The 15,028-nt window shown below is 39.3% G+C and overlaps 2 protein-coding genes across 3 annotated transcripts; both read left to right on the top strand.

The window, feature by feature from the left end:
- Positions 1 to 5,268: 5,268 nt before the first annotated feature.
- rsph1 (radial spoke head component 1) lies at positions 5,269 to 8,995 on the top strand. Of its 2 annotated transcripts, XM_069664741.1 has the most exons (9): positions 5,269 to 5,322; positions 5,535 to 5,648; positions 5,986 to 6,091; positions 6,232 to 6,322; positions 6,663 to 6,798; positions 7,012 to 7,083; positions 7,623 to 7,730; positions 8,416 to 8,530; positions 8,943 to 8,995. In XM_069664741.1, the coding sequence occupies exons 1-9, from the start codon at positions 5,272 to 5,274 to the stop codon at positions 8,987 to 8,989; spliced, it is 840 nt and encodes a 279-aa protein (XP_069520842.1). In that variant the 5' UTR covers positions 5,269 to 5,271; the 3' UTR covers positions 8,990 to 8,995. The 2 variants fall into 2 exon arrangements, with proteins under 2 accessions (XP_069520842.1, XP_069520843.1); XM_069664742.1 differs by lacking the exon at positions 7,623 to 7,730.
- An 807-nt stretch (positions 8,996 to 9,802) lies between these two features.
- adprm (ADP-ribose/CDP-alcohol diphosphatase, manganese-dependent) lies at positions 9,803 to 13,309 on the top strand. Its single transcript, XM_069664740.1, has 3 exons — positions 9,803 to 10,527; positions 11,123 to 11,245; positions 12,006 to 13,309. Exons 1-3 carry the CDS (start codon positions 9,957 to 9,959, stop codon positions 12,329 to 12,331), a joined length of 1,020 nt encoding a protein of 339 aa, XP_069520841.1. The 5' UTR covers positions 9,803 to 9,956; the 3' UTR covers positions 12,332 to 13,309.
- Positions 13,310 to 15,028: the final 1,719 nt, after the last annotated feature.

Raw genomic sequence — 15,028 nt, 5'->3', positions numbered from 1 at the left:
TCAGAAGAATGTATGTGTTCATTTTAGCAGCATTTAAATAAAGACTTTCTGAGACATGGGTTGTAATTTAGGATATGTTGAAAAATATCGAGCGACGGACTTCTGAATTTTCACTATTGAAAAGTGAATTGTCACTAAAAATGCAGCTCTGTTTGGATGATTTATTAAGATTATTTTAAAGTTTGGAATCTTTTTCAAAGGAGTCATGACACTAGATTCTGCAAACCAAATTGTTGAGTTGTTGATTTTAAGGTATTAACTTTTAAATGTTTAGGCTCCGGCATGTTGCAGAGTCAGAATCGACTTGGATCCAGCATCCAAACACACGCACCAAGTTTGGTTAAAGTCACTTCAGCCTATTTTCAATTATGCTTATATATTCATGATATAAATCAAAGAAATAAGGTGAAACATTTGACATTTTAAAATTCCTTTGGTGACGTTAGATCAGTAAATTCTTGAGATGATCTGTAAAGGTTTCCAGACAACAGATACTTTAACAAGTTCATGGTTTGAGAGGAGTTCACAAAAAAGGAAAAAGTCACACAAATCTAAATATTCAGAGATGAAGCAATGATAAATGAAGAGATTGGACTGCTTGGAACCCTGATAACTAACTAATCAATACCAGGTCTTACCTGTGCCTTTGTATCTTCACCTGGAGACACCTGAACGAGATAAAAGACCTATCTATGACCCCCACACAACAAAGAAACAGCAGCGTTCAGCAGAGTCCAGCAGAAAAATGTGGAAGTCTTTGACCTCGCCTGCTTTTATAAGGTCCCTCTGAGGAGACACAGCAAACACCTATATTTAGGTCACAGCCTGTAATGAATGTGGGAGGAGAAGAGAGATTATTCTGGCATGTGATATCACGGAGATGTCACCCAGCTTTTGTTATAAGTCCGTGTCGGGGAGCAACTGCAGCTCCAGAAAAGAATGAAGGCAGAGGAGAGTGACCTCTGCGGAGGCTCACATGGATGCTGAAACGCTCCTGGCATGCAGAGACACACGCTCTGTTTGTCCAGCATCTTCAGCGCCGTGTTCTGAGGATTACAAGCAAACACAACTATTAACATCCATTTCTACATCAACAAGCTATTTTAGAATTTTAAACTGACAAATCCACCATGAAGTCCTTCTTTGTAACAGTTTAAGGTTTACGTTTAAGGCAGAGTACGATGACGGGCTGCAAATAACAAATGTTCATTATGCATTAATTTGTTGACTTTTTACACAATTAATTGATAATCAATGAAAATCTTTTTGCTTTACATTTTTTGTCCAACCAACGTCCAAAATGTAAAATTAATCACACACCGTCCAAAAATATAATGACAAAGAAAACTGTCATGTCCTCACATTTAAGAAGCTTGAACCAATCAGCACGTCTGACAGTTCTGCATGAAAATTACTGAGACAAAATAGTTAGCAACATTAAACGAGAAGTCAGTGTCAGTGCGCTCTCAGACCCGTCGGCTATCATCTGAAGACGATACATCCTCTGGGAGCAACGGCGAACATGCCAGACACTGCCATCTCTTGGTTCGTCCCATCCCCCAGAGGAGCGCCCGTTCATCTGTCTGTGCTGAGTCTCAGTCTCACTGTAAACAGTAAGTTACACAGAGGCTGCACTCTGGCTTACTTCAGCGGGATGAAGCCCAAACAGAAACTTTTCTTGTGATCGACTTTAATTAACGGCTCTTCAGTTTGCTGAAATAACAACATCATGATGCAGATTAGGAACAACATGAAGCTTTGTCAGGTCTGTCATTAAGATGAGAAGAAAACTACTTTAACATGAGACGGAGGGCGGAGCCATCATTTATGAGGTGTTCAGGGAAGTCAGGAAATCTAAGCGCTGAATGGCTTTCATGACGCAGTGTCCAGTAGCTTTGTCTCAAATTGAATTTGTGATCTAGAGCAGACTGTTAGCTGAACGTGCTGCAGATTACGTTCCTCCTGCTTTTGCTTTTTCCTGTATACACCGCAGCCTGCTGATACGTGATTGGTCAATACTACTTGGACTACAAACGTACTACAAACACAAACCAAAACACTTCCTGCACTAAAATCTGGTTGTGCGCCTACAGATTCCACATTTCTTTGTAGAATCTGTAAATAGAGATTAGTGTCATTGTACTCAAGAGAACTCTATAAAAACAATATATCTATATTAATTTAACCTTTTTTTGACAAGCATAATCTGTTGACAAAAAATCTGTTTTTTTAAGTGATTATCATAAACATGAAGGCTTACGATTTCTTTTTCCCCATGAAACCTCGGACAGATGACGTTTCTATGTGTTCACCTGTTACCTGCTTTTTATCTCTATTTCCCCCTTCTTTAAAATAGGATTCTTTTCATCTTTTCATTTATACTCTTGATATATTTTTGTACCATTTATATTCAATTTGTAAATGCTAGTACTGTTCAGCCTCCATCTTTGTACATCACTTTGTAGTCAAAAGAAGCCAGGCACGATGTGATTAGCCTGAGCAGTTATCCTTCATGTAAAGACCGGAGGCAGGGGAAACGGCTTGGATCTGTCTGAGGTGGAACAAATATTCTGACTGCCCTTGAACACTAAAAAATCTGTATTTGTCTAATTTGTTTTTCAAGAAATGTGTCACATTTAACTCATAAAATTTCCTTTCTTGTTGTTATATTATTTTCTTTCCAATTTTGTCCAGGCTAGCATTTTGAAACTTTATGCTAGGCTAGGCTAACCATTATTTTCATTTTCTACCTCGTTTTATTATTGAGCTTGACTTTCTAATACTTTTATTATTATTAATTTATTATGCACTCTATGCTTGTTTTATTATCACTCTGTCTATTTTCCACTTTCTGTGGATTATTTACTGTTTTAAAATATTACCCAGAATCCATCCATCATCTTGTGATTGCTTTGCCTGGCTTATAAATAAAAGCATAGCTGATGAATCCCCCCAATAGAAATTCCCCCAGGATCCTCCAGGGCCGGCTTTAGAGATTACAGCGGACTAATGGTCGTGTCAGAGATTTGGAGTCTGCTTTTTTGTCCTGCCATCATCTCCCAAAGAGGCACGCTGCAGGACAGAGAGGAACATAATGCCGGGGCCGCAGAGGGGCAGCAAGAACCATGACGGACAACAAGAGGAAACTGTCAGAAAAGGGATTTTCTGTATTTAAAAAACAGGGCTGTTTATTGGCATGAATCAGTTGTAATAAGGTTATAATTCAATGTACTGCGATATTGTAAAGGAAGATGTTTGCTCTCCTTGTTAATTAGCTGTTCAGGTATTTGAATGAGTGTAAAAACAGTGTGTCAGACGTGTTGGACGGTCTGTTAGTCAAAGAAAGTGAACATACAGATTATCTGTCTGATATTAACAAATCTCCAAAAGGCTCCAACAGCACAAACACGGCCCAGAGGTTACGTTCAGTGACTGAATTTTGACTGAGTTTCTCTCATATGAGCATTGTAATTTTTTTACATTGAAGTATTGGCAAATATATATTCGACTGCAGACTGACGACGTCAGCTCAACATTACCGAGGAAATAAGGCATCAAAGTGAATAAACAACTCTACAAGTTTTGAGTGAAGTAACGTCTTGAAACTGTCATTGAGATTTCCATGAGTTGGAGATTAGATGGATGTAAACCGACAAGAGGGGTGTTAAATCATGAACAAGCAGCCCGTGAACCTTCAGCTAACACTGCCTCCATCTTCAATGAGCTCCTTTAGGGAATAAATCAGGAGTGAGATATTCTTAGGGTCTGCCCTCAAAAGGACAATCAGAGTGAGGACAATGATGCAATGTGGATTATCACCGCAGCCTTTCATTTTCCTTATTTAACCATCATGTGTGTTTCTATTGATTGCTAACTGCTCCAGACATTTTCCTCGTGAGTCTCAGAAAGCCAAAGTGAATGCAGAGGATTGGAGCCAGAGTTAATTCTAATCTTTAATGCAACAGATGGTAAAATCTCATGGCTTATGAGTTAATGTCAAGTCAAGTTCAAGTTGTCTAAATAAAGGGCCGCTAAGCAGAGGTCACACAGTCTATTATCTGTCACAGATGCTCTTTGATAATGTTAAAGTGACAGCTGTTAACAATTGTTCCTACTTAAGCTAGAACTTATTCATTATCAGCAAGAGTTACCTACATTCCAGCAGTATATGTTGATGTACTGAATAGATTTTGATCATTTTCATAGGTAAATTATTTTTAAAAATGCTGATTAGCTTGCATTAGGCTTAATTTTGTTCCACTCATGGATACTGTCAAATATATACTAGATACTGGGTGGCTATAATTGAATTGTTCATCTTGGACAGAACTGTGGAAAACTCATCTATACAAATATTGCAGCCGTTTTTAGGTTCCTGTGAAACAACGAAGGAGTGATGAAAAGCCCTTTACCTTTTCCAATGAAGAGACCACAGCGCCCTCTAGAGTACCTGCTGAGAAACCACAGGCACTTTTGTTATACCCAGGCAGCATCATTAACATTATATAGAAACTTAAGAGTACATTCAAAGTTACCCGTAAAAACGTTTTTCAAGGCTGCCAGGCTTCATCTCTGAAAGGTTTGACGACTGTTTTGAAGCCTGTCGCCATCTTGGTTCTTTTGAGCTGAAAGTGACCATATTTGGACAAAAGGGTGGAGCTGAAGAGGAGTAGAGGAGTGAGTGATTAGCAAACGTACTTATCAACTAAAGCTAATGCTAGCTTGGTTTCAGAAGTCCATAAGTAATGTTAACTGTGATAGCATAACACAGCCATACATTGCAGCAACAAGGATCAAACTTGTAGATTGAATTACCGCATTCTACCTTTGAAGAAGAAGAGGGGCATGACTTCATCGTCACTTCTGCCAACTAAGCATTTCCGCTAGTTTCAACACCGCGCTACCGCAGATAGTGGCCACAGGTAGCCCTAAACCCTCCCCTGCTTTCTAGTCTGGGTGACTCTAAAGGGGAGCATCAGTGACTAAATGAACACCATGCTGTGTTGAAGAAGACTTGAAAGTAGAGATTGAGACCATAAGTCATTAGGAACATGTTCACTGAGGGAATAAAGAGAGAGAGAGGGAGGAGCATTTTCACCATAGGGAATAAATAATATGAAAACTATCTGATAATCGTATGTGCAACTGGCGCTTGGTCACGTGTGTGATTGAGCGTTGGCATAGAAACGTAAACCGCCGACAGCCTGTTGAGCATCTTTCCTGCTTCTTTCCGTTCGAAACTTAAAGTTCACCTCGTCTACAAGCAGAATCATGTCGACTATTGGGTCTGATTACTTTGATGACGAACGCAATAAGCTCGGGGTGAGTGGATATCATGAAATAACGAGAGTCAGTTAGATATTTGTTGTAAAGACGCTAGCAGACTGAAGCTAGCGTGAATGAGCTTTGCGTGTTACCTGATAACGGTTGGTTTGTGTGTGTTTGTAGGCAGATGTAAGGTTGTCAGTTACTGTGTATTCTCTCTCTCTCTCTCTCTCTGTGTGTGTGTGTGTGTGTGTGTGTGTGTGTGACAGGAGTATGAAGGAGACAGAAATGAAGCCGGAGAGAGACACGGGGACGGTAAAGCTGTTCTTCCCAGCGGAGACGTTTATGAGGGACGGTACGAGAACGGACAGAGACACGGACAGGTAGGCTTTCTTTAGGAAAGTTTACATTTTAGGTATGTTTCTTGAAGCTGTATTGTCAGCTCACCTGTGTGATTCAGTCAGCCTAATGTTAATGTTTTGAATCTGAATTCGTAAAACTAATCTGAATAAGGTAGCAATGAAAATGACACTGTTTATTTGATCCCCCAGATGTGGTGAAAATGAGCAGCTTAGTTAGTGTAGACTTTTCACAAGTATGATAAGGTCAATGTACACTTTAAGATTTAGCAAGAGAGGTGCACCTGAAGGTTGCATCATGTTACCTGTAAAAGATGTCTTTCTTTGACTGATGCATATTTTTCTCTGTTCTGTCTAACAGGGGACGTATCGCTTTAAGAATGGGGCGAGATATGTGGGAGCCTATCAGCAGAACATGAAACATGGACAGGGCACCTTCTACTACCCAGACGGCTCCAAATATGAAGGTACGATGACACTGAAGCAGACGAGACTAGAAACTTCTGTATTCAATGGTTTGTTCAGTGTTTGAAGTCTTGACAAGCTCAGAGTCAGATTAAGAAACTGAACTCTCTTTATTTCCTGTGTGTGTGTGTGTATATGTCAGGCTCATGGGTGGAGGACCTGAGACAGGGTCACGGTGTCTACACTTACTCCAACAGAGACACGTATGATGGAGAGTGGCTGCATCACATTAGGTAAACACGAGTCCCCTTTTAGTTATTTAATGCTTTCTTGTAAAACCTTAAAGTTTGAATTCATTCATTCATTTTTGCACTAGTTGATTTGCAGGTCAAACATAAATGTGATGCAGTTTTTAATGTCTAGGTTTCATGTGTTGTAAGAGCAATACATGAATAATTTTCAGTTCAAAACAGGACTTTCTTTACATATAAAATGTATCAAACTCTTTTCAATTATTTATCCTCTTTTCAACATAGATGCTTACATGTCTTTTGACTTACACTTCATTGAATCAATTCTATCTAAGAGCAGTTTTTTTAACTTCTAAAACCTAGTGTGTTGTCTGATTTCCAGGCACGGTCAGGGCGTTTACCTCCACCACGAAACTGGCTCAAAGTACAAAGGATTATGGGTAAACGGCAAGATGGCGTCAGCTGGAGAGTTCATCCACTCCAACCACAGATACCAGGGAAACTTTGTCTACAACAATGTGAGTGCTACTATGATTACTTATTCATGAAACGATTGGCAAAAGATTGATGAAAATAATCTTTTGTTGCGTGGGTCAGATGTACACGGGATGATAAGGGTCTAAAAAGTCCTAAAGATCAATCTGTGTCAGAGAATCTTAGAGGGATTATTTATTATCTCAGTTCAGATGTATATCTTTGCATGATTTTGTCTTTCCGATGTTGTTTCTCAGCCGTGTGGCCCGGGGAAGTACGTGTTTGACATCGGATGTGAGCAGCACGGGGAATACCAACAAACAGAGCAGGTAATGAACTTCTTCGTCTTCAATCTTTAACCACAGAACAGATTTTTGACCTAAGAGAGATGTAGTTAAGACGGCATCGTACATAGAGTATCAATCAATCAATCTTTTATCTGCTGGTTTCACAGTCTCACAGTAAGAGACAGAAACAGTCTGACCAACATCATTAAAATCTGATCCAAGATTAAGTGTGAAACAAAGAGATCTTAATTCTTTTTGTAATCAGCAGATCTTTGAGAAGGCTCCAGGTATCTGAGCTCCTTCAGGATGTTCTTCTTACAAGTTTATATTTTCGGTTTCCATCAGGTCTTCATGACGTTTCACCTGCTTGTAAAAATAACTGCTCTTCTCTAAATGTATTGTTTTCTGTACGTCGATTTGTTTCATTTGTGTCTATGTGAAAGCAGCTCCAAAGCTAACCCCCAAGAGCAGGATTATTACATTTCTTTTTAATTGAATCGAATGAACACACTCCGGCTGTTTCATCTGATTTCACTTTATTCTTAAATTCATAATTTCCTCACAATAATCTGAATCTCCAGCCAGCAGCCGATGAGGAGAACGATAAGAATGATAAATCCCAGCGGTCACCGTACCCGGCCTCCAGGGAGGGGTTTCTCAGGTTAGGGACGTCAGGAGGAGCAGAGGAGGTGCTGACACGTGTTTATATACAACAGCTGATCTGTTTGCATGATTTTCTTTTCATACACAAGAATGTGCTGCTCTTGTTAAGTTTATTTATAGAAGTGTTCTTATTTTCTCTGAGTGCTTGTGCATGTCGGACTTGGATGCATGATGTGATCAGTGATTGAGCTACTACAGAAAATCTGAAACACACAAATGAATAAATAGCTCATATTCTGCAGGGCTCACATATCCAAGTTAGTATGTTTGTGACATGAAGACTCCCCACAAGCCCCGCAGTGGCTTATCGTGCCTCATTCTCTGTATTTGTTGTGTTTATTTTGAGTTATTTATTAAATGTCACTTGATGGGTTTAGTTCACTGTCTTTTCAAGCAGTACACTTGTGTATGTGCATGTGCATGTATGTATGTTTATTTAGATGATGGTCTATGCATTGTTTACTTTGACCACGTCACATCAATATCATGGATCGCGTGATTGTATCATGTGACTGATGATGTGAATATTTTAGTCTGATGAAGTTGTGCAGTCTTTTTATTTGTATGTTTCAGTATTTGTTTATGCATGTTAATAACTTTAACTTTAACGTGTGATGGAGATGTGAGCTGCAGTGTGTTTCATCCTGAGTGCACAAACAGGCGTTCTTCTTCCCAGATAATCTGCAGCTTCGTCTCCTTCATTCTCTGCAGGACCGAGCTGAAGGCGAGTGGGGCGAGCTGGCCTCAACCGCCGTCCTCAAATGGATTCCAAAGTGTATCACCGGCCTGACACCGACGCCGTGGACACCTGGAAAAGACATCTCAGGTGAACTAACCGAAATGACCATCAGCTGATGTCAGACCAAGAACTAAATACCCACCTACTGTGTTTTTACGAGCCACCATCCAAACTCTGTAAAAAGTATTTTTAAATGTTCCCTTTAATATTAAGTTTGTTTATCTATTTATTATGTATTCTAACTATTCACTCATATTTGGTGTTAACTGGACATATGATTTAAATGTTAAGAGCCTCGTCACACTGCCAGTTATTTGGATTCAATTTACATAAAGGGCACAGCTAGGTTGTTGTGTTGCTGTCATATACGTAAGGGGTACAGAGGCGCCAGACAGGATTTAAACAGTCCTGAGAGAGAGACAAAGAAAAAGATGAGGGATCAAAATCTGCATTTAATAAGTGTGTGTGTGTGGTGTGTGTGCGCGTTTTCTTTTGTCAGGTGGGGAAAAGGAAACAGCCCAAGCTGAGGAGGGAGCAGAGATCTGACCTGTGTGATCGAACCACAATCCTCCATCTTTCAACCTTTGTTTAATAAACAAAATAACACAAATATATTGATAAACATGTAAATAAATCTATGAATCTTGTATTAATCAATTCTTCAATTAAGTTGTTGTGACAACAGGAAACTTCCCATTACCAACAGTAACTATCGTGGACATGAACAGTGGGTTTTCGTACCGTGCAGCGCCCATCTGTGGCTCTGTAAAGAACTACATGTGAAACTTCAAACGGAACCAACTTATCGAAGTTTTTATTACCAACACATCTACATCTCACAAAGCCAGTTCACCAAAAGAGACGTTTTTTTATTATTATTTAGTTTTGTAAAATTATTATAAATATTTTACATTCAATTAGTTTTTAGTATTTATTTATTATAGTATTATTTATATTGTGTAATTGCGTTGGTCTGTTTTGTTTTCATCCCTTATTTATCTCATATTCATACAGTGTTTTTATTAGTTCTCCTGTATTACGTTCAAACCTGACATACAATTTAGGAAAATAAATATACCTCATATTTATTTTCCTAAAGAAAAATTAAAAACACAAAAAGAGCTGAATAAAAATAGTCTTTAATAAATTCATCGCCATAATTAAAAAACAAATTTTGAATAATACATTAGGTTTTCGAAAATTAATGTTTTATGCTACTAGACTGTAGTCGATTCCCATGGCCCTCACCGTCATGAGCATTATTTTGAAGGATACAGCCGGAAGTGGATGCTTTTATTGTGCTCTACCTGTCACCGGCAGTACAAATAACGCTGGTTTCTGAACTGTCATCGTGTAGGACGAAATAGGAAACAGCGATAACACAAACAGCCTGGCAGGTTTTCATCATGTGACGGTGTTCGGACGGTACCGTGGTGTGTTCAGTGTTTCCGGTTACATTAAAGCCTTCCTTGTACACACTCTGACAACAGTTTTACCGAAGACTACACCGAGAATGGAGAACTGTCCGGAACAACCGCCGCTGTTTACCTTCGGTGTGATAGCGGACATTCAGTACGCGGATCTGGACGACGGGTATAACTTCACCCGGACCAGGAGGCGGTACTACCGGAGCAGCCTCCAGCTGCTCAGGAACGCCCGGGAGAGTTGGTTAGAGTCGGCGGTGAAACCAGAGTTCATTCTCCAGCTGGGAGACATCATTGACGGCTTCAACAAGGGTCACGACGCCTCAGACCGAGCCCTGGACACGGTGCTGGCAGAGTTCAGTTCCGGGCCTGCGGAGGTCCACCATGTGTGGGGAAACCACGAGTTTTATAACTTCAGCAGGAGCGCGCTGCTGCGTTCAAGGCTCAACAGCACTCTGCACATCGACAGGACCGTAAACGCAGCACCAGCTGACCGTGATATCTACGCTTACAGCTTCAGCCCTTTCCCCGGTTTTACTTTCGTTATACTGGACGGTTACGATGTGAGCCTGCTGGGCAGAGAGGAGAGCAGTCCACTGTACAAAGACTCTCTGAGCCTGATCAGACAGCACAACAGCAACGAGGACCTCAACTGTCCGGGTAGGCTGCCAGGACGATTACCTGTGTCAATTGTGTTTTTTTGTTTCTGTGGTAATTTTTAGTATTTATAGTAAATAATAGAACACCTATTTTATAGCGCAGTATGTTACTCATTACTAGTTATTATTTTAAGGTTGTCTTCTAAATCAGAATGTGACTTAAATTGCAGTAAAAAAAATATTTGTTAAAACGACAAAAATAAGTCAGAATTCTCTCTTTTTTGCAGAAGAAAAAATCCAAGTAAATTCAAATAATTTTGAATTCTGAAATTAAACTCTTCTGAAATTCTGAGAAACTCCAAAAAAAATCTGATCTGTAGGATCTGAGTTAGAACACACAAATTATTTGATAAAAAAAAAAGGGAGAATTCTGAGAGTTATTAAAACCCCTATTTCTTTTCCTGCGTGGCCCTAATCTCCTTCCGTACAATCTGGCTTTGCTTTTGAGATAATTTTACCAGTTTTCATCTTCCAAATAAAAATCTGATTTCTAAAGTAATAAAAAGCACTCACACCTGAAACTGAGCACCTGAGATATGATCATTTCATTTACATTATTTAGTGGACAGTGACTATAACTCGTGTTTGTGTTTCAGTGTTTGAGGGCCTGGAGCAGAGGTTTACCATGTTCAACGGAGGCTACAGTAAAGTCCAGCTGGACTGGCTCGAGTCTGTTCTGACGTCTGCAGATGAAAACAAAGAAAAAGTCACAATCGTCAGTAAGTAAAGTCACGTCTTAAAAGTCATGTCTAAATTCTGAAAAAAAATTTATTTGTATTAGAATTTCAATTTTAGTTTATTTCTTTTAAAGATAGTCAGAATTCGGATATAAAGATTTTTACTTACAGATTTTTTTGCAGCCAAATGCTTCTTTTATTCACGTCTAACCTTGTTTAAATTGATCTAAAAAGTTAAATACCTGAAACATTCATTCTTTTGGCAGCAGAAAGCCTTCCATGTTTTGTGTCGTAATGTTTAATGTTTGATGTTGACTTGATTATGTTATGTGTATTTTAAAAGGTGGTGACATCAATAGGAGGCAGGGGGCCACAATCTCACCATTGAAGATATAATCCTGTTTAAATTGACCTAAAATAAAAAATATAATCGTTAGAGTATAAAATGTGTAACCTTTAGGTTGTGCAGGTTTTAGGGATATGAAGCATTTGAAGATACTCCAAGAAAATACACCATAATAAGCAAAAACAATGTAAGACCTGTGTTTCTAATGCAGATGAAACTACAAACAAATCTTTGTACAGATTCTCGGGATGTCAAGCGTTTGAAAATTCTCCAAGAAATGACGTCACATTAAGCGAAATACAATGTAGGCACTGGCTGATTCCTTTCCTTTTGCAGGGTTTTAAAGGGTTAATAAAGAAAACGTATTGATTTGTTTAAAATGATAATTCGTATCAGTTGCATCTGTGATATTTTTGCTGCACTTGAAAGCAGAAAATGTTTTTTTGTCTCGCCCAGGTCACCTCCCCGTCCACCCCCGCTCCACCACCCCCATCTGCCTCGCCTGGAACTACGACGAGCTGCTGTCAATCATCCGCTCTCACCTCTGTGTGGTGTGTTTCATGGCCGGACACGACCACGATGGAGGATACCACAAGGACAAAGACACAGGGGTGCACCACCTGACCTTAAAAGGGGTCATAGAGACGCCACCTGACAGCAACGCCTTCGGCACTGTCTCTGTGTACGAGGACAGGATGGAGCTGAGGGGGAGCGGGAGGGTGAAAGACCGGGTGTTTCTGTTTCCATCCCGACTACAGGACACAGATCAAAGGGCAACATGACAGATACAATGAATTCAGATTACTGAAGCTGCTAAGGCAGTGTTTGTGGGAGAGGTACAATCCAGATTGGACATTTTAAAGGCTGTTTTTGTGTCATTTGAACAAGCCTCGGAACAATACGAGTCACTTTAAAGGAAGAACATATACAAGCATCAGTTGCAAGCCTCTGGTCATAAAAAAGGGCTGCTGTAAGCTAGAGCTGGGCGGTTAATTGATTTAATTTTCACTTTAACTTACTGTTAAATCTAAAGGGTTACTCAAAGTGACGTCTCCTCAGACGTCTGGAAGTCGTTCAGTTTTGCAGCATCTACCTCGAGCAAAACTTGTGTGCTGTAGAGTTCGTCTAAAGTCTGTGAAAACTAAAAGCAGCAGCAAAACTCATTTATTCCAGATGCACAGAGAGAGACAGAAACGTGTGGTACAAGACAGCGGAAAACCGAAAATCAATTTAAAATCATAAATCAGATGAGGTTTGACATATTATTTTAGTCCCTATCGCCCAGCTACAAACCAACCGCCTGTGGTCACAGCTCACTGCATCTCTTCGCAGCTGGAAACTTCAGCCACCTGGGGAGGCATTAAGTTATTATTAAGTATATCTTCCATATCTTTTATTTATATTTAACCAGTGTGTGAATCTTTGAAAAGTTCAACTTCTGACAACATACCTCAGCAGAACAAGAACAGTACCTCAGATCATTTAATGCACTTTGAGTTTTATTTTTTTAGTCCCAACAAAGTGTGAAATATATCTTCTCCCCCGATTGTGCTTTAATCTGGAGGTGAAATGAGAGAGTTTGAATATTTATATGCATATACTTTATGAAGCAAGTCATTTTCTATTGCTGCCTTTTTGCAGGTTTCACATTGCACAGCTCTGATTTTCTTATCCTGGGATTTCCCAGGTGATGTATTGTGCAATGTAGAGTGAATTATTCTGCATTTTTGTAACAATACAACAGGAAATAAAAATCTGAATACCAGCAGTGAGCTACTTCTGTTTTACATGTCTGGCATTTTATGGCGCATTTAGGGAACCTAAAACCTAATGGGAGAGTGGTATATCAAAGCTGTCTATCTGAAATAAAGCAGATAGAAGTTTACAAGAGTTTTTCAGAGACAATATAAATTGATGTCTGATCATGAACCATAAATAGACACTGTGGTAGTACAATAATTCAGTTGTTCAGTTAATACAGTGCTATATAGTAGGGATGCACGATATTATCGGCACGTTATCGGTATCGGCCGAAACGCCGATATCCGCCGATATAATTAACTGATAAAATTGCTCAGCTTCGGTGATGCGAGGAGGAGCCATGGCAAAGTCTTTCAACACCACAAACTTGATAAACCATCTCAAGACCCGTCACCCCGACCGTTGTAACAAATGTGATAAGAGTATCACCATTATACGGTACGCTAATTCCAATACAGAAGAAGGAGTTGATCTCTGCAATTAGGTGTGCGGGAAAAAAATATCGGTATCGGTAATCGGCTAAATGAGTTGTAAAATATCGGCATATCGGATATCGGCAAAAAATCCAATATGGTGCATCCCTACTATATAGTATGGAGTCATTGGAGTGCCATAAAAAGAAAAAGGAAATATAAGGAGGATAAAAAAAATGTGGACGTACAGACAAATAACTAAACATGACAACAATAATAATCTAATTTTAATTTATTTCTTCATTTATGTATATATTTAAAAACTTTTAATTGATTCACATAAATTTGATGACATACTTTTTTTTCTGTATATTAGCTAAAAGATGTTTATATTTTTAAATGTACAGTACTGTGCAAAAGTTTTAGGCAGGTGTGAAGAATGCAAAAATATAAATTGTTTATTTTTATCAATTTACAAAATTGTGTACACAATTATATACAGGTGTACGATCAACCAATTATACCCACCAGGTGCTTATGATCATCAATTTCCCATATTGGTTGAAACTCAGTCAGGAGGAGGAGGCTTAAAACTGGGTGAGGCTGGGCCAAACTCTGCTACCAAGGTGAGGTTTTGGAAGACAGTTTCATGTCACAGGTCAGACACCATGGCAAGACTGAGCACAGCAACAAGACACAAGGTAGTTATACTGCATCAGCAAGGTCTCTCCCAGACAAAGATTTCAAAGCACACTGGGGTTTCAAGATGTGCTGTTCAAGCTCTTTTGAAGAAGCACAAAGAAATATTGATTATATGAATATTGATTGGCCCCAAATTTCTTCTGCAGCAGGACAACGACCCCAAACATTCAGCCAATGTCATTAAGAACTATCTTCAGCGTGAAAAAGAACAACAAGTCCTGGAAGTGATGGTATGGCCCACACAGAGCCCTGATCTCAACATCATGGAGTCTGTCTGGGATTACACGAAAAGACAGAAGGATCTGAGGAAGCCTACATCCACAGAAGATCTGTGGTTAGTTCTCCAAGATGTTTGGAACAACATACCAGCCGAGTTCCTTCAAAAACTGTGTGCAAGTGTATCGAGAAGAATTGATGCTGTTTTGAAGGCAAAGGGTGGTCACACCAAATATAGATTAGATTTAGATTTCTCTTCTGTTCATTCACTGCATTTTGTTCATCTATGAAAAGAAACTATTAACACTTCCATGTTTGAAAGCATTCTTAGTGTACAGCATTTGTTCACACCTGCCTAAAACTTTTGCATAGTACTGTATATAAATA

This window comes from Semicossyphus pulcher, unplaced genomic scaffold (assembly GCF_022749685.1).
Source record: "Semicossyphus pulcher isolate SPU_LCO1_2020_fin unplaced genomic scaffold, fSemPul1.0.p SCAF_16, whole genome shotgun sequence".
Lineage (NCBI taxonomy): Eukaryota > Metazoa > Chordata > Actinopteri > Labriformes > Labridae > Semicossyphus > Semicossyphus pulcher.
Note: the sequence above shows the minus strand (reverse complement) of the source record. Positions and strands in the feature narration are given on the sequence as shown.

Excerpts from the sequence above, each read along its gene's own strand:
- adprm (XM_069664740.1), top strand. The coding sequence starts at position 9,957 with ATGGAGAACTGTCCGGAACAACCGCCGCTGTTTACCTTCGGTGTGATA. Across the intron at positions 10,528-11,122 it reads CGAGGACCTCAACTGTCCGG|TGTTTGAGGGCCTGGAGCAG; the intron begins GTAGGCTGCCAG and ends TTTGTGTTTCAG. Across the intron at positions 11,246-12,005 it reads AGAAAAAGTCACAATCGTCA|GTCACCTCCCCGTCCACCCC; the intron begins GTAAGTAAAGTC and ends TGTCTCGCCCAG.
- rsph1 (XM_069664741.1), top strand. The coding sequence starts at position 5,272 with ATGTCGACTATTGGGTCTGATTACTTTGATGACGAACGCAATAAGCTC. Across the intron at positions 6,092-6,231 it reads AGACGGCTCCAAATATGAAG|GCTCATGGGTGGAGGACCTG; the intron begins GTACGATGACAC and ends TGTATATGTCAG. Across the intron at positions 8,531-8,942 it reads ACCTGGAAAAGACATCTCAG|GTGGGGAAAAGGAAACAGCC; the intron begins GTGAACTAACCG and ends TTCTTTTGTCAG.